General features: G+C 44.5%; 1 protein-coding gene across 2 annotated transcripts in view; it reads right to left on the minus strand.

Annotated features, from left to right (window-relative positions):
- Positions 1-558: 558 nt before the first annotated feature.
- The window catches only part of RAVER1 (ribonucleoprotein, PTB binding 1), a 264889-nt gene continuing 241530 nt past the window's right edge, over positions 559-23917 (minus strand). For both annotated transcript variants that reach the window (XM_086959113.1, XM_086959114.1), the window contains exons 12-13: positions 18073-18201; positions 559-4583 (exon numbers count right to left, since the gene is read on the minus strand). In XM_086959113.1, coding sequence (XP_086815239.1) covers positions 4437-4583; positions 18073-18201 — 276 coding nt within the window. In that variant the 3' untranslated portion in view covers positions 559-4436. The remainder of the gene's footprint in view (positions 4584-18072; positions 18202-23917) is intronic.

Here is a 23917-nt window from a genome sequence, read left to right on the forward strand (position 1 = left end):
AATTTTTAGGCATTGAGACAATAGTTGACCAAGTGCAAACTTCAGTTTACGGAACAGATGCTGTGTGCCTCACACAAAGAATAGCATCATCTTGTAAGATACAAGGACTACCATGACCACCACCAACCATGAGCTCATATGCACATATTAAGTGCGTGTGCACATATGGAAGACTGTTGGAAAGAAAGACACAAGTTAGGCGAGAATATACAGACTTTACATGGAAAGAGCTGGAAGACCATCCATATGCATTGGAACAGGTCTCACACAGGGTTGAAGTCTTTTGTGCAATGTAAGGAAGAAAGTGTTTGGAGTCCACTGGGAGTCACCCACTAAAGCTTTGACTTGGTAAGCAAACAAAAGAGCAACAAACTCAAATGTTGATATCCATAGTGGGCATGTACCGTTCCCCAGCCCAAGCCATTGTGCAGCAGTGTTTAGGGTAGGTGATGAAAGTTACAAAGGCAGCTTCTGCATGGTAGACTGCAGCAGGTTTCCTAAAATAGTTTGTGTTGAATAAACAAAGCACCGCACAAAACAAAACACTAAGAAACCACATCTCATTAAATTATTTTACTTAAAACGTTGCAATGCAGCAGGTAACACTTGTAGAATTGCCTTCACAAATTGAAGCCATATGTTGGTCGACCCGCAAGGATGCATGCCCTACAGTGATAGCCATAAAAAAGGTTCTGTTGCCAGGTGGTGTAGAACAGGCATTGATGTGATGCAATATGAAATAGGCACTAATACAATCCTCAATAAGGTCCCCTCCCCCAATAAGTTGGCCAGACTTCAGATTCCTTAGCCCCCTCCCCTTCTCCCACACCCCAAACAAAATACAATCAGTCTACTTTACACAGTTTGCAAAATCACCAACAAAGAACAATGGGAAAACATAATACAGTCAGACATGTGAATGCGGAGTGAAATGTAGCATTTGGAAGACCAGCTGTGGTGAAGACTGGAATACCCAGGAATCAAACTGCAAAGACACCCAAGTAAAAAAAAATGAATTTATGAAGACCATTTAATACAATCACCACTCTGAAAAGCAGCCAAACTGAGTGAAAGACATTTAGAGCACACAAAGTGATCACAACGGTTTACAAGTGTTGTAAGGTCAACAAGGAGGTGCAAGTGGTCATCATGCCTTTGACAGTCCACATAACCCACAACCAACTGCTGCAAAGTCACAGCATTTCATTAGGAGACGACAAAATGGTGATACATCATGCAACGGTGCAACACAAAGGTTTTGTGGGTGGAGGTGAATTGTTCTAAATCAGCCCATCTACCAGAACTGTCAGTTGGCAAAAATAGCAAGTAGTTATTGGTACAAAAAAGATCCTTCTATTTCAATAAGATCCTATACTTAATAACAACTGAGCCAAACTATACCAAGTGATTGTGCAGACTTATACAAATTTAGAAAAGCATTGATTAAATTACCAAAAAGTGAAATAGTCAAGGCAGCGGTTAGTGAAATTCCCCCCTCCCCCCATCGCACACAAGAAAGAAAAGGGGCAACAACTGCTATAAACATTGCTTTACTCTGAAGAAAACAAGAAGCAGTGGAATTCTTTTTTCTCACTCTTAAAAAAAACAGCAAACCAGATCACATAAAGTAACAGTAGAAAAAATCTAGCATTAGAAAGTCAACCTATCAAGCATCATAACTTCAAACCATCAAGAAGCAACAAACATCTAAACAGAAAAGGTGATATGGGACTTTTACTACGCAGCCAGCCAGGGCCACAAGAGTTCCTATTTTAAGGAAAATATAACTACATTAAGATAGCAAGAGCCCGTTTTGAGACTCGCTCTACTGGTGTTTGCACAACAAAGCAATAAATAAAAACCTAAAATGAAGAGTGAAGTAGTATGAAATGTTGGGCGTATAACCAAGGAATGCCTGATAAAATGCAACATATTTGCCATTCAAATTTCGAAGGCTGATAACAGAATTATAAAAAAATAAATTAAAACATCCTATGTTTTTCAATATTTTCCTCTGTCTGGTTATACAATAATAGGCAAACTCCAGTATGTGGCTATTTCTAAATAGCTGTAAAAGATTTGAGGTCCCAATTGCTCTGCATTGGAACCCCTTTAACCCCTTCGATGCTGATGACGAGCTCAGCTCGTCATCAGCCACGGGGGGCGTGTGCGGATGACGAGCTGAGCTCGTCATCTAACGCGGCTTTTAGAAAAAAGCTGCGTAGCGCGAAAATAACCACCGCAGAGATGCGGTTAATAAAACAAGGGCTAAAACAGTAGCCTAACCTTCATTGGTTTAAAATAATAAAAATCACCTATTTTGTACTGAAGTTGAAAAATTGAACTATAGTTTCGGCGGGAGGGGGGTCACTACAACATATATGGAACATATTGCAGTCTCATGGGTAAGTGGTCAAATAGGTGCAAGCAAAACAAAGTTCATGAGTGGATACAGTGATGGCCAGATTCTCTGAAAAATAATTATAAAGGCCTTTCTCAAAAGAATAGGAAATATAACTGTGGTATGGTTATGCTTGCGGGGAAAATAAATGCCTCTGCTACAGAAACAGTGAAATTATTGAACAGTACATTTGGGCGATTTCAATAGGCAGGCTACATGTACAAAGTGGTTTAAACAATGACTGAAATCCTCACAGCATACACTTAAGTTTCCATTTCCGCTAGGGAGGTGTGACTGAAAAGCTTGAACCTTTCTGTCTTTTCTCATTCATCATGCAGTTTCTGCAGTCTGCATCCGACTGCAGATGTTAAGGCTCATGACAATATACATATTTAATAAAAAATAAGAAAAATAAAAACATGTTGGGAAGCTAAAGGCCACCAAAATTGATTGGTCCGGCATGCATCAGAAACTTGCTCTATATAAACATTCACCAAAATGAGAGCATAGTTTTCAAAAATAGAAAAACACCTGCAACATTTGTAAAAATAAGCTCTCTGCTTACAGTTATATTATGTTTCCTATACATACCAGAACAGGGAATCACATCAGATAGGAGAGGAATATAGGGCCCAAAACCTTAAAAAATACGGCCCTTAAATGCAACTTCTACAATTGAAACATAAAACAGAAAAACATTTACACCCTGGCAGGAAAATAAAAGGAGGATACATTCAGGTTACCAAAGGCTAACACAGATGCACATTCATAGTACAACAGTTAAAAAATAAATCCATCGGATAAGAAAAGCAATAAAAATGTGGGGGACCGTAGTACGAAAACGCAAATCTCACGATGGTATGACATTAACTGAAAGAACACTAACAAATTTGCTACAGTTGACAAAGGTTTCTTTTTTTTTTTAAAGTGGAAGAAAGTGACCAAGGCACAGAATTTTAGTAGGGCATGCAGATTTCTGAATGTTATTGGCAAAATAAAAATGTAGAGTTTGTGCTACCTGTGTTCCCCTGTACAACTCCCAGGCAGACTACTGGACTGTGAAAAAAGACGCAGTTAAAACAACCATTTTGCGGCTAGAGGCCTATAATATTAAAATTTTACTAGAACATTGTGAAACAATTGGTCTGAGTACAAATCAAGTATATGAAAACAGTTAATGAGGAATTGTGTCCCATGTAGTTGGGTCACTTGAAAGATATAACCACACATTTTGCACAAAATGGTTATACTTAGTTTCTAAATCAATTTGAACTTACTGCAAACCTCTAATTTACCCTTCAAGTGATCAGTGACAGGCAATGAAAAGGAGCTGTGGACAATATAAGTATAGCTAAGGAATCTGAAAGACAGCATCTGCCAATCAAGCAATAACCCTTTAAAAATCCAATAGCCGAGTCTTCGACAAGATCTACCAAGTGCTGCCAAACTGTAGATAAGGCACTGCACCACAACCGACTCAGAGGCAGCAAACAGCCAACTAGCGCCAGTAAAAGGATTACACGACGGGGTACACAGCAGATACTGCCAAATAAAACTCCACCTACTACAATTAAAATAAATGTCTAAAGCAGTTACCAATAGTAACCCATCAATGACTTTTAAGAGTGCAGAGTAACGACCCATGCTTCAAGTCTTCACCGTACAGAACACGGTTAGCAAACAATGACTCAACTAGGCTGAGCTAATGAGTACACAGTGCGTGGTCCAAGGGTCTATCTTACTGGTAGAATCAAACATGTGGTGTGCTACAGCAATTTGGTCTTTGGCAAGAAAGTCAACAAGACCTAAAAAAAAAAAAATATCACAGTAAGCAGCAATATCCACTAGGAAGGCACAGCTCTGCCTGTGTCGTCAGCTTTGACTATTGGCGACACAGCAGGATATGCCTTGGTCATTTCCCCCACACAGTTAAAAAAAAAATAAAAGCATCAAGACAAACATAAAAAAAACAAGAACACATTACATGGTAATAACAAAACAGACACTGAAAAATAGTGCTTCCAAGGTGGACGTTTTAGAATATTCTCTTGCGTTTCAGGTAGGAATCTGCGTAGTGCCCACCAAGACCTTGCGAGTGTTGTCCAACATATCCCCCTTCTGGGCTGGGTTCTGGTGACGGAATGAGATGAGAAAAGCCACGCTTCTGACCTCCAATTGGTGTCTAGGAAAAAGAGAACAGCGTATCACGAAACTACATCTCTGTAAAAGAACATACATGCTTTTATTTCTACAGCTCTACATTCTTGGAAGTATAAAGAAGACAAATTACTTTCCTCTAACTACAGTGCTTCAGCACTGGCATAGTTGACAGATCTACACACTTTAATATCCCACCTTTGTCAGGCTGTGAACTCTTGGTAAGTAATGTACAATAGCAGTGTACCTGTACACATGACATTGGTAAAGCCAGACCAAAAAGCCTGCCTGAACTGAGCAGGCAACATGTCCTCCCAGTCAGACCTGGTTTTAGAGGCAGTAATGCTTCGTAGACATTCACCGACGTCCACAGCACAGCGTGGCAGATATCGAACCGATAAACCTTGTGCCAAAGCAGTAGAGTAGGCCTTGGCCCTGGTGAAATGGACTCAAGTGAATAGTCCGCACCAATTTGTCTGGAAAGAAGGTGGTGGTGTCCTTGAGAAACTGCACCAGCCATTGTCTGATGCACTGCAGGAAAGCCTTCAGGAATAGAGGGATGGCCTAAGGCTGATGAAGATCTGGCCAATCACTAAAGACCAGAGGCCTCGGATCTTCCCCCTCCCCATCCCCAGGTGTTTGCACCCCACAACACAGTAGTGAAGAATACTTCACCACGAACGCTCACAGATGCAGAATACACAGTGGCCAGCTTAAGGACAGACTGATCAGTCAGCCACCATTGCAGATCTTGGGCCATCTCCTTCAAGACCTTGATCATGTTGGAAAAGGCCCTGATTTTGGCCCCACTGAGACTTTAGGTCCAACTGCAGAGCTCACATATGCCACCTTGTGTAGCTGACAAGGAGGATGCATGAGGCTACCTGGCCAAGAAGCCTTACAGCCAACATTAGGAAGCAGGATCAAGCCCAAAATATCTGGAATGGAGCCCAAATGTCCAGACTCCTTGCGTCAGGAAAAGTCTTGAACTCCACCTATAGAAATGCTGCAATGAATAGAAGCTTCTGTGATAGAATCAGGTGTGAATTTGCTTACTTATGTAAACCTCAACAAAATGAGTAGTTGTGCCATAACCGGTCAGTGGCCTACGACTGACTATGACAAGCCTCCTTTCCGCAGCCAGTCATCAAGGGATGGGAACATAGCAAAGACTGACAGCGACCGCCAACATCACTTTCGGGATTACCCGCGGGAAGTTGGCGAAGCTGAAGCGGAGTACGGCAAACTGAATATACTGCAGGTAACATCTATGGAACTGCAATAAAGGCATACAAAACACACATCCTGCAAATCCAAGGTCACCCTCCAGGGTAGAAATGATATGAGTGTAGGAGAGCATTTTGAATAGGTCCTTCAGCAGCAAGGCTTTCTAGAAGGAAAGGACATATGATTGTCAGCAGCCCTACATGCCACGAACAGATGCATACTGGTAAGTAGCATATTCCGTTCGAGGCATGTGGGCTGTTGAATTCATATCTGTGCATAGAATAAATAGCAGTTTCCTCCTTAGCGGTGGTTGCACGTGCCAGCTGCAGCAGTCTGAAAGAGTTCTGAGAACAGCCTGTCCTACAGCAGCTTGCTGTTTGGAGTGTACATCTACACAGTAGTGTTTGGTGAATGTATGTATGATGGTCCATGTGGCTGCTCTACATATATCTTCTAGAGGAATGTTACCTAGGAAAGCCATGGATGCCCCTAACTTGCGTGTGGAATGCGCTCTTGGGGGGAACTGTTAATGTGCGTTAAGCCTTCTGATAACAGATCTGTACGCACTTAACAATCCATCTGGCTATACCTGATTTGGAAATGTGGTTGCCTTTGTGCTGTGGAAAGAAGGCAACAAACAGTTGCTTAGTTTTCCTGAAATCTTGTCCTGTCTATTTAGTACAGGAGAGCTCTTTTAACATCCAGTGTGTGCAGTGCTCGGTCTGCTACTGAATCTGGATTGGGGAAGAAAACTGGCAGTTCTATGGTTTGATTAATATGGAACTACGACACCACTTTAGGCATAAATTTAGGGTTGGTACGCAGCACTACCCTATTAGCATGAATTTGTATGAAAGGCTCTTGAATAGTTAGGGCTTGAAGCTCACTAACTCTTCTTAGCGATGTGATTGCTACTAGAAAGGCCACTTTCCATGTCAAACTATTTCACAAGAGTGAAGAGGTTCAAAAGGTGGTACCATTAGTCTGGTGAGAACTATGTTCAGATTCCTGACAGGTGAAGGCGGGTGTCTGGGAGGAATCACTCTTTTGAGTCCCTCCATAAACTCTTTAATGGATGGCACCCTGAAAAGGGAAAGGTGCTGTCTGTTCTGAGGATAAGCTGCTATTGAAGCTAAATGTATCCTGATGGAAGTATATGCCAGATTGCATCTGTATAGATGGAACAAATAACAATGTTTTGTGTTGATGCATCTAGCGGATTTATGTCATTATTGGAACAATAAATGACAAATCGCTTCCATTTGGCCACATAGCACGCCCTGGTTGTAGGTCTTCTTGCCTCCTTGATGATGATCATACAGTTAGGGGGCAGGTTTAGGTAGCCAAACTATGACCTCAGGAGCCATATTGCAAGGCTCAACTGTTGCAGATCTGGGTGCTGAATGTCTCCACGGCTCTGAGTGAGGAGACTGGGTGTGAGTCGCAGTAGTTGGTGAGGCACAACTGAAAGTTCTAGGAACGTGGTGTACCACGCCTGCCTTGCCCCTGTTGGAGCAACTATGATGAGCGTCATGGAGTGCTGCCGCAGTTTACGTGCCACTAGCGGTATGAGCGGTGCTGGAGGAAAAGCGTACGCAAATCTGCCTGACCAGTTCATCCATATCGCATTGCCCTGAGACTGCGGGTGTGGGAACCTGGCGGCGAAGGTTTGGCATTTTGTGTTTTTCTTTTGTGGCGAATAGGTCTATTTCTGGATGAACCCACTGCTGGAAATACGGTTGGAGCACTGAGGGATGTATCTCCCACTCGTGCATCTGATGGCTGTGCCTGCTGAGAAGGTCCGCCATCTGGCTGTCCTTGCCTGGGAGACGTTCCGCCATGAGGAACATGTTTCTTTGAATTGCCCACTTCCACATGCTCTGGGCTAGATGTGACAGTTGTAGAGTGTGTGCCTCCCTGCTTCTGGATGTAATACATGGCAGTCATGTTGTCCGTCCGGATCAGCACGACTTTGCAATTTGAACGCTTTCATCGCCATGAAGATTGCCATCAGCTCCAACAGGTTGATGTGCATCTTTTGCTGCTGCGTCGTCCATAGACCCTGCACTGTATAATGGAGGACATGCGCTCCCCAGCGCTGGAGAGATACGTCCGTTGTCAGCACCATCTGTGGTACAGGCTCTTGGAACGGTCGTCCCCTGCAAAGGTTGTGTGTGTTCCACCAATGCAGAGAGTTGTATGCACGTCTGGGCACCAACACTAGGTCTTTGAGATGTCCCTGAGCCTGGTTCCACTGTCGTGCCAAGCACTCCTGAAGCGGACGCATGTGTAGTCTCGCGTGAGGGACTATGAAGAGGCAGGAGGCCATCATACCTATCAGCTGCATAAATAGTTGCGCTGGGAGTGAGTGTTGGGGCCTGAATTTCTGAATCAGCAATTGCATGCTGTTAACTCTGGCAGAGTTTGGCTGCGCTGTTGCTGTCAGAGTGTTTATTGTCGCTCCTAGGTACTGTTGTAAATGTGCGGGTTTAAGATGAGATTTTGGGTAATTTAGTGAAAATCCTAGATTGTGTAGGAGGTGAATCATGCGGGACATGTGGCTGGCACATTGCTGGGCTGACTTTGCTTGGACAAGCCAGTCGTCCAGATAAGGATAGACATGTATGTGTTGTCTCCGAAGGTGCGCAGCCACTGTTGCCAAGCACTTGGTAAACACTCTGGGGGCAGTAGTGACCCCGAAAGGCAGGACCTTGAACTGGTAATGCTGGTTGTTTATTGTGAACCCGAGATATTTCCTGTGTCCTGGGTGAATAGGAATGTAGAAATATGCGTCCTTTAGGTCTAGGGTTGCTAGGAAGTCCGCCTGACTGAGCAATGGTAGAACTTGCTGCAAAGTCATCATGTGAAAATGTTCTGACAAGATGTACTGGTTCAGGGGTCTGAGGTCTAGAATGGGCTGGAGAGTCCCGTCCTTTTTTGGGATTAAGAAGTACAGTGAGTACACCCCTGTACCCTGTTCTAAAGGCACGAGTTCTATGGCCCCTTTTTGCAGCATGCAGATGACTTCTTGCTGCAATAAGTGCATGTGCTCTGCGGACATAGGACGGTGCCTTGGGGGTATGTTGGGTGGAGTGGAGGTTAGTTCTAGACAATAGCCGTATTGGATAAGTTGTCTCACCCACCTGTCTGTGGTAATACCTTCCCAGACTGGCAGGAACTGCTGAAGTGTTCCCCCGACCGGTGTTACATGGTCTGGGGGCAGTGACAAGACGTCACTGTTTATTGGTGGCGGAGGATCAGGCATTATTATTTCCTCGTCCTCTGCCTTTGGTGCTGTTCCCACGATATCCACCCCTATTGTTTTTGTTATAGGTGGTCTATGTGCTCCCTTTGTTTTATTGGGCTTGCTGTGATGCTTGACCTCTAGAGGTTCCCCTGTTACTGGAGCGACGAAAGGAACCGCCCCTGAACTGTTGTGACTGCAGAGCTCCAATGGATTTTGCTGTCAGTGTCTTTCTTAATTTTCTCTAGGGTCGTGTCTACATCAGGACCAAATAGAAAGTCAGGGTTAACCAGCTGATTAAGTAAAGTTGTTTGGATCTCCGGCTTAAAACCAGAGATGCGTAGCCAGGCATGCCTTCTAAGCATCACACTTGTGTTGATGGCCCTAGCTGCTGTGTCTGCTGCATCTAGCGCACATTTAATGGATGCATTTGAAATCAGCTTCCCATCCTGTATCAGCATTTCTGCTCCCTCCTTATAAGCATTAGGCAGGTGTTGTAGTAGCTGCTCTAACATGTTGTAATGAGCCCTATCATATCTTGCTAATAGGGCATGTGTATTTGAAATCCTTCAAATATTTGCCACTTGAGCCGCTACTTGTTTGCCAGAAGCTTCCAAGATTTTGTATTCTTTGTCCGGAGGAGGAGCATCACCACTTGTTTGAGAGTTTGCTCTCTTACGAGCATTAGCCACCACTAGGGAGTCCAATGGGAGCTGTCCATTGATGTACGAAGGGTCTACAGGCGCAGGCCGGTATTTCCTTTCAATCCTTGGGTTTACAACCCTTGCCCTTGTGGTCTCCTTGAAAATGTCACCAGCGTGTTTAAGGACACTCTTTAGCATAGGCAATGTCTTTATTGATCTTTCCGAAGTCAGAAAGTATCAAACAAAAAGTCTTCCTCCAGACAGAGGTCTTGGTCTTTGGCAAAGACCAGGGCATGTGGTCAGGTGAATGGTGGCCTCCCTCCCTGGGCATCTGCCCCACACCTACTCAATCTGCCAGGAACCTTGGTGTCATCTTTGACACTCAGCTCTCTATGGAGCTTCAGGTCAACCGAACGGTTGCTACCTGTTGGGGCGTCATCAGGACCCTGAAAAGGATTGTCCATTATCTTTCCCCACAGGCACGGAAACAGGTGGTGATCGCCCTTGTTGGCTCAAGGCTCGATTATTGTAATTCACTCTACGCCGGGGCCAACAAGGGCCTTCTGCAGCGTTTGCAGGTCATACAAAATGCGGCAGCACGTTTCGCCCTTGCCCTGCCTTGGCTGTCATCTATGACCTTGGCGAGGAAGAATCTCCATTGGCTCCCCATTCCCGCAAGGATCACGTTCAAGCTTCTTTGTCTAACATATAAGGCTTTAAGTGCAGGCTCGGCGGATGTCCTCTGATCACTACTTACCAGATATGTCCCGAATAGATGCCTTCGCTCCAGTGAGCTCAATCAACTGGTAATTCCTCGAGCCAAGAAGGCCAGATGGAGGAGCAAAGCTTTTTCCATTCTGGCACCCCAGATGTGGAATTCACTCCCCCTTGAGATTAAGTCACTTCCATCTCTTGACCTTTTCAGGAAGTCACTGAAAACTTGGCTCTTTATTAAAGCATACCAGTAAGCTCTATTTCTGACTTTTGACAGCTAGTTATTTTATTTAGGCGCCTTGACGCCCATTGGGCATAGCTGCGCATTACAAATGCCATTTCATTCATTCATTCATTCACTGGGTCAGCGTGCATTTCCACGTCATGGTTATTGGCTGCCCTTTCAATCAATGCGTTAAACGCAGCAGTATCTTCAGTAGGCGAGGTTTTGACGGTATAGGACTGAGTGTCAGGCGTGGTGTGTGGCTCACCAGGGTCAGTCCAGGGTTGAGGTTCCGCTTGATCTGTGTCAATAAGATAAGTGAATTCCTCCTCATTGTAACCCTCCCCCACATCCTCATTGGTACGTGTGGGAGAATAGGCATATTGTTGTCCATAGGACTCCACAGGTTCAAAAAGAACAGGTGAGGTGGCAGAGTTCCTTTTCTTTTTGAGTGGGATCTTGTATGACTCCAAAGGATTTTCTGGAATGATCTTTCTTTTGTAAATAGTGAGTCTGCCAGAATCTGAGTCGATGAATAGTTTTGACTGATTGTCATAGGAGGGCGCTTGAACACCACGTCCTCCTCATTGGGCTGATTTCTGGATACTACCGACACCTTTTTGGCTGTTTCGGTGCTTTTTTGTGGCTCGAACACCTTGGGCCGAGCTGTCGGGGGCAGTCCGTACTTGATTGGTGGCATAAGCATTGGAGAAGAACCGACCTTCGAGGACGGCGCTGTCTTCGATCCGACCGACTTCGTCTGATCACCAGTTTGCTTGCGGCCTTGAGTCGACTCGAGCTCCCGGTGCGCAGCAGGCACGCTCTTCAGCGTGACATGCTCGTTCTGGTCGATTTTGCTCCTCGACTCGAAGGCCTTGCCCACTATTGGCTTGGAGGCTGGAAGCTTCGGATCGAGAGTCTTCTTAGCCTGGAGTCCTTTGCCAGTGTCGCCATCTTTGGACGTTGACGTCGACTGCGTCAGCGCGACGTGCTTGACCGCAGATACAGGCTTCGGCGCCCCGATCTTCGGGCCGACGCCCACTTGAGACCCCGAAGGGTCGATGACACTTTTGGGTTTGATTGGAGCCGAGGACTCCGAAGCAGTCTGATGACTGTCTTTATCAGTTTCGGGCTCAATTTAGCATCTGCCGGTTTCGGTTTCGAATTCACCGCTGATTGTGGTTGATCGACCGATGGCTCATTAGAAGTATTCTTAGCCGGGCCTTGACACAGGGCTATAGAATGTGGATTAAGATCTTGGCTAAGGCCTTCCGGCGATGCCTTGACCTGAGCCTTAGAAAGTACAGTGTCAGTATCGGGCCCCGCGACTGCGGTTGGGCCCTGCTCATCGCTCGAGTCGTCATCGACGACTCCAATGGCTTCTGCGTCGTCTCCTACCTAGACGACGTCTTCCTCATGGAGGTAGTCTTCTTCGTCCTCATCATAGATAGAGTCGTGCTTCGACGCAGGATCCGACTGTTGTTCAGGATCCTCTTCATCGACGTCCTAGTCGTCATCAGCCTCGAAGATGTTCTCCGGGTCGGGCGCCGTCTTCTGCGCCGACTGTCTTGCGGCGCGTCGAAGCCGAAGTGTCTTCTTCGACCTGAACCTAGAACAGGCCATGCAGCTGGCCTAGTCGTGGTCCGGGGATAGGCATTTATTGCACACTGGGTGCACATCGATGTGAGGGTATTTGGAGTTGCAAACGGGGCATCTTTTGAACGGGCTCCGTTCCATCGTCGATCGTCGTCGGGCCTGGTGTCGAAAAAAGGCAAACTGCCTTCGACGTCCTGTTCGAAGAACTGGATCAAGTACGTGGCACCAAACGAAAGACAATACCGACGCCCCGAAGGCCTTGAAAAAGTTTTTATATCGATTCCGAACTTGAGTTAAGAAATTACATCCGAACCCAATGGCGGAAAAAAACTATCTGGGGATGGAGAGGATGCCCATGCGCACTGTAGTCCAGGGGAGGAGCCACCTATCTCGTGATACTTCGAAGACTCTTCCAGGACAACAATGTGCAATCATCCGGACCCAACACTAAACGGTGATCTATGCACAGATATGAATTCAGCAGCCCACATGCCTCGAACAAATGTTTCTTGGAATTGTCCACCTCCATATGCTCTGTGCTCAGTGGGACAGCTGTGGAGAGTGTCCCTCCTTGTTTCTGGATGTAGTACGTGGCTGTCATGTTGTCCATCCGGATCAACACAGCCTTGTTGTACAGGTATTTCTGGAATGCTTTTAGTGCCAGAAAAATTGCTAGCAACTCTAATTGGTTGATAAGCAGTTTCTTTTGTTTGATTGTCCAGAGCCCTTGGACTGTGTATTGAAGTAAGTGGGCTCCCCAACCTGTCCGTGATGTATCCGCTGTTAGTACTACTTGTGGAACCGGCTCTTGGAACAGTCGCCCCTTGGAAAGGTTTTGTGGGTTCCACCTCTACAGAGAGTTGTAAGCGCGAATGTCTACCAACACTAGGTCCCTTAGTTGTCCTTGAGCTTGGTTCCACTGCCGAACTAGGCATTCCTGCAGTGGACGCATTTGAAGACCAGAGGTTCTAGTCCCCTGCAAGTCTGTATGACCAAACGAAAGTGTGTCTGCTGGCCTCCTAAGTGTGTCTGTCTGAAGAAAAGTGGTCAGATGTGTTCAGAGAGCTGGAACTTGCCCCTCAGCGAGGCTCACATGTCTACATTGTTCCCCTGGTCGTCTGTAAGGAGATTTCCCCAAGTCACTGCTTGTCGGTGCCAAGGACGGTTTGTAGTCAGTCCGACTGCTTTATTCGACAGATCAAGAGGAGACATCAAGCTGCCAGCACAACCAACCACCCCAATGGCTCCGTTGGAAAGATCCAGCATTTGTTTTCACCCACTTTTGGGACGCCTGCCAGCACCGCTGCTGCGGATCCAGGTCAGCACCACGGCTAGCCAAGAACACTTATTTACCCGCTCCCTTAAGCCAAGTAACATTGGGCTAGCTGTTGTGAACTGGTCCAAGGATTCCAGAGACCTTAATGCCAAGTGGGTTCCATCGAACTCTCCCTCTAAAGTATCGATTACGTCTGTTTTTCCCCATTGACCGCAATGTTAAGGTTTTTCACATTGCAAAATATTGGCTTAAAATTGATAACTACAGTTATACTGTATGTATTGATTTCATTTTGGTGTATGAAACTATATAAAAATCAGAGCTATTTTTATTAATTGGCGTAGGATTTCTCTTAAGTTGTATCAATTACTTATCGTCCAGGTTGGTAATGTGAAATGCTTAACACCTGTTCTTCCAAGTAGCCTGTCTGCTCTTTGCCACTCTACCAGAACTGAGCAACAGTGTCCGGAGAGAGTACCCGGGTCCATCTGTGTGTATTGTGCTACTATTGCATGGTAAGGCACCCTTGCAATACCACATAATACTTTCACCTTGCAACAGTTTGGGAATGGAAATTGGCACTGGGACCGGATCTTGAGCCCACAGTGTGAACCAGTATGGCCAGAAATAGCATCAGTGCAGGCTCATAGTGTGTCTCTAATGGGTAGACTGCATTGGGAGCGGAACAGATAGAGGTAGTCTGACTGACCCTGCTGCAGATCTGCAGAGGGATTCCTTCTTCTACGGGGCAGCACAGGGTTCCAAAGTCGTCCCAGGATATTGGGGCGCTGGAACAAATTGTTAGGTCAGGTTAGATTTGGGTGAAACTAGAAGGAATCAAGCTCTATTTTGACACTCAGCTTCTGGCTGGACTTCCAAGTTGCTGGACGAAGGAGGTAGAGTCCACCTTGGCACTCCTGGGCTTATATCTGGGCCTTGTGCCTCCCCAACTGAAGTTTTCCAAGAGGTCAGAGACCAGAAATAAGGCCACAACTTGGAGCAGGACCTGTGCCTCAACTGTGACCTCTTATGTTCGATGATGTAAAGCTGCCCTTCCAATACAGGAACAGTCTTTAGGTGCATAAGGGCACATTTGTTGCACGCCTTGAGATTAGAGGCAGAAGCACCAGCTCCACAAACACTTCATGCAGATACGATCAACATCCGCTTCTATTAATGTCAGCAGTTTGAATCTGGTTGTTTTCCGTTGGGACATCATTTCCTAGACCACAGTTTTAGAAATCGGAAGAAAAGGTTGGAGCAGAGAAACAAAATCAAAAAAACTTCAGCACACTGGATTCACTTATATGCGAGCTCTACACCTTCCCTTCTGGGGTGGTACAAAGCCACAGGATGCCAAATGACAGCACACTGGTGCACTGCTACCAAAAAAACTAAAGAAGAAAAAATCGAATTGCTGGATCCTTGTGGGACCATTCTAAAGATGAGGAATATGTGGTTAGATGTACCAATCAGAATTATAAAACTCCAGTAAACAAACAACTGTTCCAATGTACGTGAACATAATTAAAAGCATAACTCCAGAATATCATGGCTGGTGCTGGGTTCTGTACTTCTGAACAAGGCATCCAAGATTCCAATTTCACATGTACAACCATAAGGTTTTAGGGTTGGGAGGTGGGGTATTTTAGCCAGGAGGGGCGAGAGGAAGCAAGGTGAGCATAGATCTAAAAAAGCAGACTGAATATGCACTAAGCTCAGGCATGCACATTTAAGAGCACAGCACATCTGCAAGAGACACTTATATTTGATACATTCCCATAGAGGGAACTAGTCCAGATCCCAAGGCACCAAACCCAGATGCAAATGGCATCATTCCACTAGTTCGACAACAAACTCTATGCAGGTCATAATTATGGTGTGGTCCACTCAAGAGGCAGCGATCACCAGCAGGTAGTGAATGGTCTTTGGAGCAAAAGCATCCACATAACTTAAAGGTATAGGGAGCCGATCATCTCTCATCTATCCCACAAATAAAGTGATGGAGGGAAGCTTATGACACTTAAGTAATTTGAGCGAGTACAGAGATGTGCATAGGGGCCCGTTCTGCAAATCTTATACTATAGATAATCAGAAAACTTGAGGGGCAGGATAGGAGAGTCAACCACACTGATCCAAAAAGAAGACTGAGCATATAGCCTTCTAGTGGACTTTAACCCCTTCCCTGCTCATGACGAGCTCAGCTCGTCATGAGGCACAGTGGAGCTGTGCTGATGACGAGCTGAGCTCGTCATAAAATTATAGTATTCAAATAATGTCAGCACAGGAGGGGAAAAGCCATAGCAGCCAAGGTGTTAATGAGAAAACATACCAAACTGCAATTTCTGCAAATTCCTAAACACAGTAGAGAAGGCTGGAAAACTGCTAGCAAATAAGTACCTTTTGGAATCAATCAAGACCTTGGGCCTGACAGACCTTTGGAATAGCCCAACAGCTCACCCAGTATTAAAACAAATCGTCACAGACAACAAGATTAATATCAGTTATAGAGGACAAGAAAGCACTGTCAAAGCGAGCCCCTGGTTGGGCTGTGCTCAACAATTACGACGTCCTAAAACCCCAACACTACTTCAAAGCAGGATCAAAGAATGTGACTATGGAAAACATTTTAAAACTTTGCTTTGGTGTTGGCTCAATTAACCCGTTTTTACCAATAAAAAAAAAATCAGAGCAAACATTCTGCGAAAGAACTTGGTGGACCGACAGCTCAAATAGATTTTTTTAATCAAATTCACTCTTTATTAGATTATACAATAGAGAAACGCCAAATGCTGCCCATCTCAAATCACTGATTTGTCATCTCACCTTTGACAAACAAAGTGAGGGGACCTTAGTTTCTTGAATCAATCCCGAGTTTTATTTTATTTTACTTCATTTAGACTTTTTGATCACTTTTTATCAAACTTTTACATTTCAAGAAAAGACTGGCCACTACGAATTGATTACAACTATGTATTAAGTTGGACATTTCAAGATGGCGCGACCCGGAAGATCCGGATATATCGAAGCCAGGCGTGTGGTGACCGGAACGAGTGGCCGCGCCTGAACCGATCCGCAGAAGCCGGCATACACGGATGGTCGCCCACAACTAAGGTAAGCGCGAGATATTTGCGGAGAATCACGGCGAGAAACGCGTGACAACTAATCCGAATTATCTCCGGTGTAGACCCAGGACTAACAGAGAAGGAAACCCTATGATCGAGCGTAACACCATAGAAACTATTGGGTTTTCCAAACTAACCAGAGTGACACAAATTTTCGTTTGTCATTACAGGGGCACCATCGAAAAAAGAAAAAAGAAATCCCTCCTACGCACACCTACTGAACAAAGCCATTAGGTAAGAATCTAGATAGAATGTGGCTAGAAGGCTGGTGAAACTCAAAATTAGTTGATCTTAGCAGGAGAGTTCCTCTAATTAAGTCCCTCATGTTCTATTACAGGGTAGAGTGTGAGTGAATACCAAGACATAACAGTGAGTAACGCTTGTTTTCATAGAGAATCCATAAGTTTTTGGTACAGCTCAGCTGAGCTCTATGTCTTCATGTCCTTTAAGTTGTCCCGCGCCGTGGGCCCGAGGATTACTACAATTGATTTGTTTCATATTCTGGAGGTAAGATGCATAGAGGTGGCTGTTGAGCCATCTAGTCCATTCCAATATGGTTTGAGATACACACCTAACACAAGTTTCCCCTTTTCATTCACAGTGTGTGGTCCTGATGAGAACTCTACAATAAGAAGAGTTTGAAACGCGTAGACCTTGTGTTTATCAAAGCCATAAAAACATCAACTAATGAATGGAATTTTGTGAAATATAGAATTAGGTCTCAATTATAATTTATGGCTATATAAAAAAAGAGTTTGCTTTGTGAAAAAATTATTGGATCAATGATTGTAAATAGCAAAGGTATGAATGAAAGTATGTATGAGAGTGCTTGACTGAGATTTATAAGTGATAGTGAGTGAGATTGTTTGGAGGGGAATGTTTTATTGTAAGGAATGTTTTTCATATATTTTATGTCATAAGCTTTTTTGAAATTTAAAAATGTGATAAAAAGTGATCAAAAAGTCTAAATGAAGTAAAATAAAATAAAACTCAGGATTGATTCAAGAAATCACTTTATGTTCCAGTCAAAGGTGAGATGACAATCAGTGAAGTGAGATGGGCAGCATTGGTGTTTCTCTATTGTATAGTACATAAGGCTGTGGCTTGGCCTTGCTGCTTGGGAGCCCATACCCAGTGGTGTTTAGTATCTTTATTAGATTAAGCATTAACTGTACGGAGGATTTTACCCCCATGAGATCATTTTAATTGTTCTTCGCACAATATAAGGCGGCCCGTTTTAACATGTTTTAATTCTTGTACTACTGCAATGTGCTTCGATTTTAATGTCTATGTAATGTATGCAATGGTTTTAATTAATCAAGCATAATAAAAATGTATCTGAACACAGTGGAGAAGGCTGGGACAGAACGGGACAGAGAGGTCAGATTAAACATCTAACAAAATCGCAGCACTGGCTTCAAATTACATTGCATTACAAATAGCTGAAAAGTAAAACCTAATATACCTTCTGAACCGAGCTTTGGTGAAGGTCACCATGCATTCCACTGGAGAAGTAAGAAGAGCTTCCAGAGTAGAACGGAGGCTGCATCAATCCTAAACTGTTTCTGTCACTAAACGGGGATGACGGAGACATCTTTAAAAAAACAAAAACACAAGCAACAAATTGGGGTCAAAGATTGGTTAGTATCTTCTACTAGGACAGTAAAAAATAAATAATAGGATTTGGCAAGGAACAAACCTTCCTGGCAGTCCCAAGTTGAAGAATGCACGTTTTATCCCATGGAACAGTTAGGTACAACGTATTACACAGTGTTTGAGAAGGAATGTGGGGAAATCAGAGAAGACATACCACTATATAGCATTTTCTGGCTACAAGCTTACATTTGCGACCCAAGCCGAAATTAGCAAAAGGTAAACTGGCCTAGGCAAGCAATTCTAAAATGTTCACTACTTTTGTCAACAGGGTCTATGTGAGGTCCATAATAAGAAGTTGTAGAGAAACGCTCCAAAGTCTGCCCATCTCAAAAAGCTAACATACAAGTGCCACCAGAGAGGAACAGGCACTGATAAGCCATTAGATTACTGAAGTGTTAACGCCAAGTTAACATGTTATTTTCATGGTTTGTTTCAAGAGCAACCATTTCAGGAGAAAATGCCTGCTCTAGCGCATGCTAGATGGCCTGAAATTCTAAGTACTTCCCCTGTTCATTGCAGTGCCATGTACATAGACAAGAGGTCTTGCCTGTCATGAGTCAGTCCCTGGGCTTTTCAACCAAGAGAACCTGGTCCCACATCAAGCCCATGTCAGAAAACCCCAATTACTGTGTTTCCACCTGATCCATCAACCTTCATACAAAAGAATAAAACTTTGAGGCAGACTATTGGGAGTACAGAAGGTTAGACTATGGCACGCTGTCAATCAGTTCTTGAAAACCAAACCCAACTTCTCACGCATCAAGAACTCTTGAAGGCTGAACATTCACAGTTTGTTACTAACTGAATTTTTCAAATGTAAAGGGCCAACTTAAGAAATGCGTTACTTACCTGTAACTGCAGTTATCCAGTATTGGTAGCTTTCATAGATTCACATGCCTGAATTATTCTGTCGTCGGGATGGGAGTCCCCGGTACATAAGTAAAATATTGTCCTATTAGACAGAGAGTAATAGGCCTAAAGCCTCACATTAGTAGGTCCTTTTGTAACAAGGACCAAACTCTGATAACAGCCCAACAGCTATCACCACCCTCTGGAACCTTCCTTGAAGGAACTCTAGACCCTCAGATTTTCGTAAGCACAGTGCTATATAGAGGTGCAATTGAGAGTACTAGATGAGCCCTTCCAGGGGAGGTGGGTGGGATGCATGTGAATCTATGAAAGATACCAATACTGGATAACTGCAGTTTCGGGTAAGTAACATTTCTTAACCAGTATTAGGGTATCTCGCATAGATTCACATGCCTGAATCAGAATAGAAAGCAATGATAAGCACATTTAGTTACATACAGAAAGCAGAAATTCACCAGATAATAGACATATCAATGTGAAAATGGAAAGCAGCAAATTGCAAGTATGGCAAAGATCATCAAAATAACAGAAACGTGCATCTAAAAAAGAAAAGAGGTTGGTGGGAAGGAAGGCTCGCCTCTATTTGAAATAGAGGACGCAACACCACCAGTCCCACTGCAGCATCCTTCATTAGTTCGGTATCCAGGCAGTAATGCTTGGTAAATATATGAGGCGTCTTCCATGTCGCCGCTCTGCAAATGTCTTTGATTGGCACACCTGCAAATAGTGCCATAGAAGTAGAAACTGCCCTAGTGGAATGTGCCCAAATTCTCAATTGTAAAGAATGGCCAGCTTGCTGGTGACAGAAGACAATAGCACCAGAGATCCATCTAGAAATACTTTGTTTAGTAAGTGGAAAACCTTTTCTAGGTAGACTGTAAGCCACAAAGAGTTGGTTGGATTTGCGGAACGCTTTGTCCCGTCAAGGTAGAATTTAAGGCAGCATTTCGGATCTAATTAAGGAAGAGCTCTCAGCTGCTGTTTGAGGATTTGGAAAGAAGGTCTTTAAAACAATAGGTTTGTTAAGGTGAAAGTCCGATGGGACTTAGGGTAATTCTTCGGACTAATCCAAAATTTGTACGTAATCATTCTTGAATTTGAGAAATGGTTCAAGTATTGTGAATGTGTGAAGTTCACTTTCTCGTCTTGCAGATGCAAGGGCTAGAAGAAGTGCAGTCTTCCAGGAGAGGAACTTGAGGTCCGCTCTGTGAATCGGCTCAAAGGGGTGCCTCATAAGTTGAGCAAGGACTGTGTGAGTTTCCATTTTTGAGATTGGGACTTTACGGGAGTGAAAGTCCAAAATAGGCCTTTGAGAATTTGTTTTATCAGTCTATGTGACCAAAGAGAAGGTCCTGTAGAAGATCTCCTGAAAAGAGACCTGAAGTTGCTAGATGGAGAAGGTATGGTAATATTTCTTCTGGAGAGGAAGTGAGGGGATGCACCTTAGCAGATCTACACCAGATACAGAATCTTTTCACATTTGAAGGAATAAGTCCGGTTTGTACTATCCGCTCAAGCCCGAGGTAGAACTGCTCTGCAGTCTGGAGTAATGTTTAGGCCATGAAATTCTTGGAACTCAGGAGCCAGGCCGATAATTTGAGAGATGCTGGATCCGTCTGTTGGACTCTATTCTGATCCATTGTGAGGAGAGATGGGAATTGCTTCAACGGAATTGGAGGTGGCAGGGAGAGACGATAGGGCTCTGCCTTAATCTCCCCGAGGACCCTGGGAATCAGGGGATTCAGTGGAAAGGCATAGGCAAATAAGTCGAACCATGCTATCGAAAATGCATTCCCCAGAGATCCCCGTTGGGGATGCCAGCTTGTGTAGTGTTGGCATTTGGTGTTGTACTGGGTGGCAAATAGATCTCTCAATGGGGCAAACCACTGTTGGAAGATGTTGAGTATGCTGGTTCAATTACCACTCGTGGCAGGTTGTCTGCAGTCTGCTTAGCAAATCTGCCAAATGTATTGCCTTTTCCTGGAACATACTTCGCCCTCATGGGAATTTTGTGCTGAAGCGACCATTTCCAGATTTTTTGAGATTCTTGAGAGAGTGATAGTGAACAAGTTCCTCCCTGTTTGTTCAGGTAGTGCATCGTCGTAGTATTGTCTGTTCTGATGAGCACTAGGGAACCATTGATCCTGTGTAGGAATGCTCGGAGGGCTAGATAAACTGCTCTCAGCTCCAGGAGGTTTATGCACAGTTTGCGTTCTGAAGATTACCAATTTCCGCTGATTGGGAGCTCTTGAAGGAAGGCTCCCCAACTTTCTAGCGATGAGTCTGTAGTTATCACTTGAGGAGAGGCTAGAGTTTGAAAAGGTCGGCCTCTGGAGAGATTTTGTGGAAAAGTCCACCAGTGCAGAGCCACGACAATCTGAAAAGGGACCTGTATGATGTCGAAGGATCCGTCTACCTGAATCCACTGAGTGGAAAGAGACTCCTGGAGAGGACACATACGAAGGAGACAGTAGGGAACCAGAAGAATGCAGGAAGACATTCCAAGGAGGGATTTGAATAGGCGCACTGAAAGATTTTCTTTTCCTTATGCGCTCTGCTAATTGTAGAAGTTTTTGTTGTTGCTTCTGTGACAGGAAAGCTTTTTTCAGGACCGTATCCAGGACAGCTCCCAGAAATGTTACTCGTGGAGAAGGCTGTAAATCTCCTCACGCTGTCGAGAAAGGTTGTCTTGACGAGCCAGTCATTGAGATAAGGAAAGACTTGGTGATGTTGCTGTCTGAGGTATGCAGCCACTGGAGAGAGACATTTTGTGAAGATGCGTGGGGCAGACTTGAGTCAGAAGGGCAGGACCCGAAACTGGTAATGTCTGCCGGCCACAGCGAACCTCAGGAATTTTTTGTGTCGTTTGTGGATAGGAATATGAAAATAGGCATCTTGAAGAGCCAAGGATACCATGTAGTTGTTCGCATTGAGAAGTTGCAGGACTTCCTGAATGGTGACCATGCAAAATGATGGTTTCTTTAGGAATTTGTTTAGGCTACTCAAATCAGTATTGATCTCTATTTCTTCTCCTTTTGCGTACCAAGAAGAATCTGGAGTAAAAACCTTGTACTCTTTGGTGAAAAGGAACCTGTTCAATAGCTCCCTTCCGGATCATTGATGATATTTCTTGGAGTAGAGGCGGTAAATGCTTGTGAACCATAGGTTGAGGAGGAGTTTGCACAAACTCCAGCGAATGTCCAAATTGCACTAGTTTGAGAACCCAACAGTCTGTTATTTGTTTCCAATTCTGTAGATAGTGGGATATTTTTCCTCCTACTTTCACAGGCAGAGAGGAAATGGAGATTGGCGGTAGAGAGAAGTCATTGGCGTCAGGCAGAATCCTTCGGTCGTCCAGCTCTTCCGTGAAAGGAAGACTTGTTGTATGAAGTTTGTGCTTTTTGCCTCTGCTGAAATTGTGGCCTGTATTGTTGGTTTTGAGGAGGAGTAGGAGGATCTATACTGCTGGTAGCCTTCTCTTTGTTGGAATATTGCCCTCTACCCCTTGAGCCTCGAAAAGGGGTACTTTTATATTGAAAGGTACCCAAACCCCAGGCTGTGTCTTTATTCCTTGAAGGGCTTCATCAATATGAGTGGCAAAGAGGAGTTTACCATCATAGGGCATGTCCATAATTTTTGTCTAGATCTCGGGCCGGAACGTTGTTGCCTTAAGCCAACCCTGGCGTCATAGGACCGCCGCCCAAGCCAGTTGACGGAAACCAGTAGATGCGATGTCCATCGCACAATCGATAATGTCCGAGGCTGATTATTCTCCCTCTAATAGTACTTTCCTTGCCTCCTCAGACTCTTGCGGCAGGGTCTCTAGATAGGGTGCAATGTCTGACCACATCTGCCTGTTGTAGCTCCACAATAACGCCAACGAGTTAGAAGCGCGCACCTTTAACGCCGACTTGGAAGAAAAACGTTTTCCAATGTTGTCTAGGCGTCTGCCCTCTTTATCCGGAGAAGCTGAAAGTTGGGCAGAAGGGTTTTTTGACTTCCGCTGAGCAACCAGAGTAATCACAGAATCAGTCTTGGGATGGCCTATAAGGCATGCTGGAGCATGGTCTGGAGCTCTATATTTCTTGTCCAGTCTTGGCAAGACTGGGGGGAACTGTGGAAGGATTTTGCATTATTGTGATGCCTTGATCCCAAATATAATCTATGATGGGCATAGATCTTATCGATTTCTTAAAAGGTTCCTTGAAGTCATATAGGAAAAAGTCTTGTTGGTGAGAAGGCATAGGAAGTTGGAAGCGCTGTGCCGCTCTTTCCAGGAGATTATGGAAGCCTCCGATATATTCTGGAGAGTCCACTTGAGGAGGCAACGATGATGCTGGAAGAGGGATAACCTAGTCGGCCCATTCGTCATGATGTGACTAAATACGAATATGCTACTTACCAGTATGCATATGTTCTTGGCATGTAGGGCTGCTGACATTCATATCTGTGCATAGATCGCCGCCTAGTGTTGGGTCTGGATGATTGCACATTGTTGTCCTGGAAGAGTCGAAGTATCACGAGATAGGTGGCTCCTCCCCTGGACTACAGTGCGCATGGGCATCGACTCCATCCTCAGATTGTTTTTTAGCCATTGTGGCCAAGATGGAGTGAAACTCAGTGAAAGATGACCATGCTATAAGTATATGTGAATTCTGCAGCTGCTACAGGCGCCGGGGAGGAGGGCGGGCAATATGAATGTCAGCAGCCCTACATGCCAAGAACAGATGCATACTGGTAAGTAGCATATTCGGTTCGAGGCATGTGGGCTGCTGAATTTATAT

The sequence above is a fragment of the Lissotriton vulgaris genome, chromosome 1_1, assembly GCF_964263255.1.
Source record: "Lissotriton vulgaris chromosome 1_1, aLisVul1.2, whole genome shotgun sequence".
Lineage (NCBI taxonomy): Eukaryota > Metazoa > Chordata > Amphibia > Caudata > Salamandridae > Lissotriton > Lissotriton vulgaris.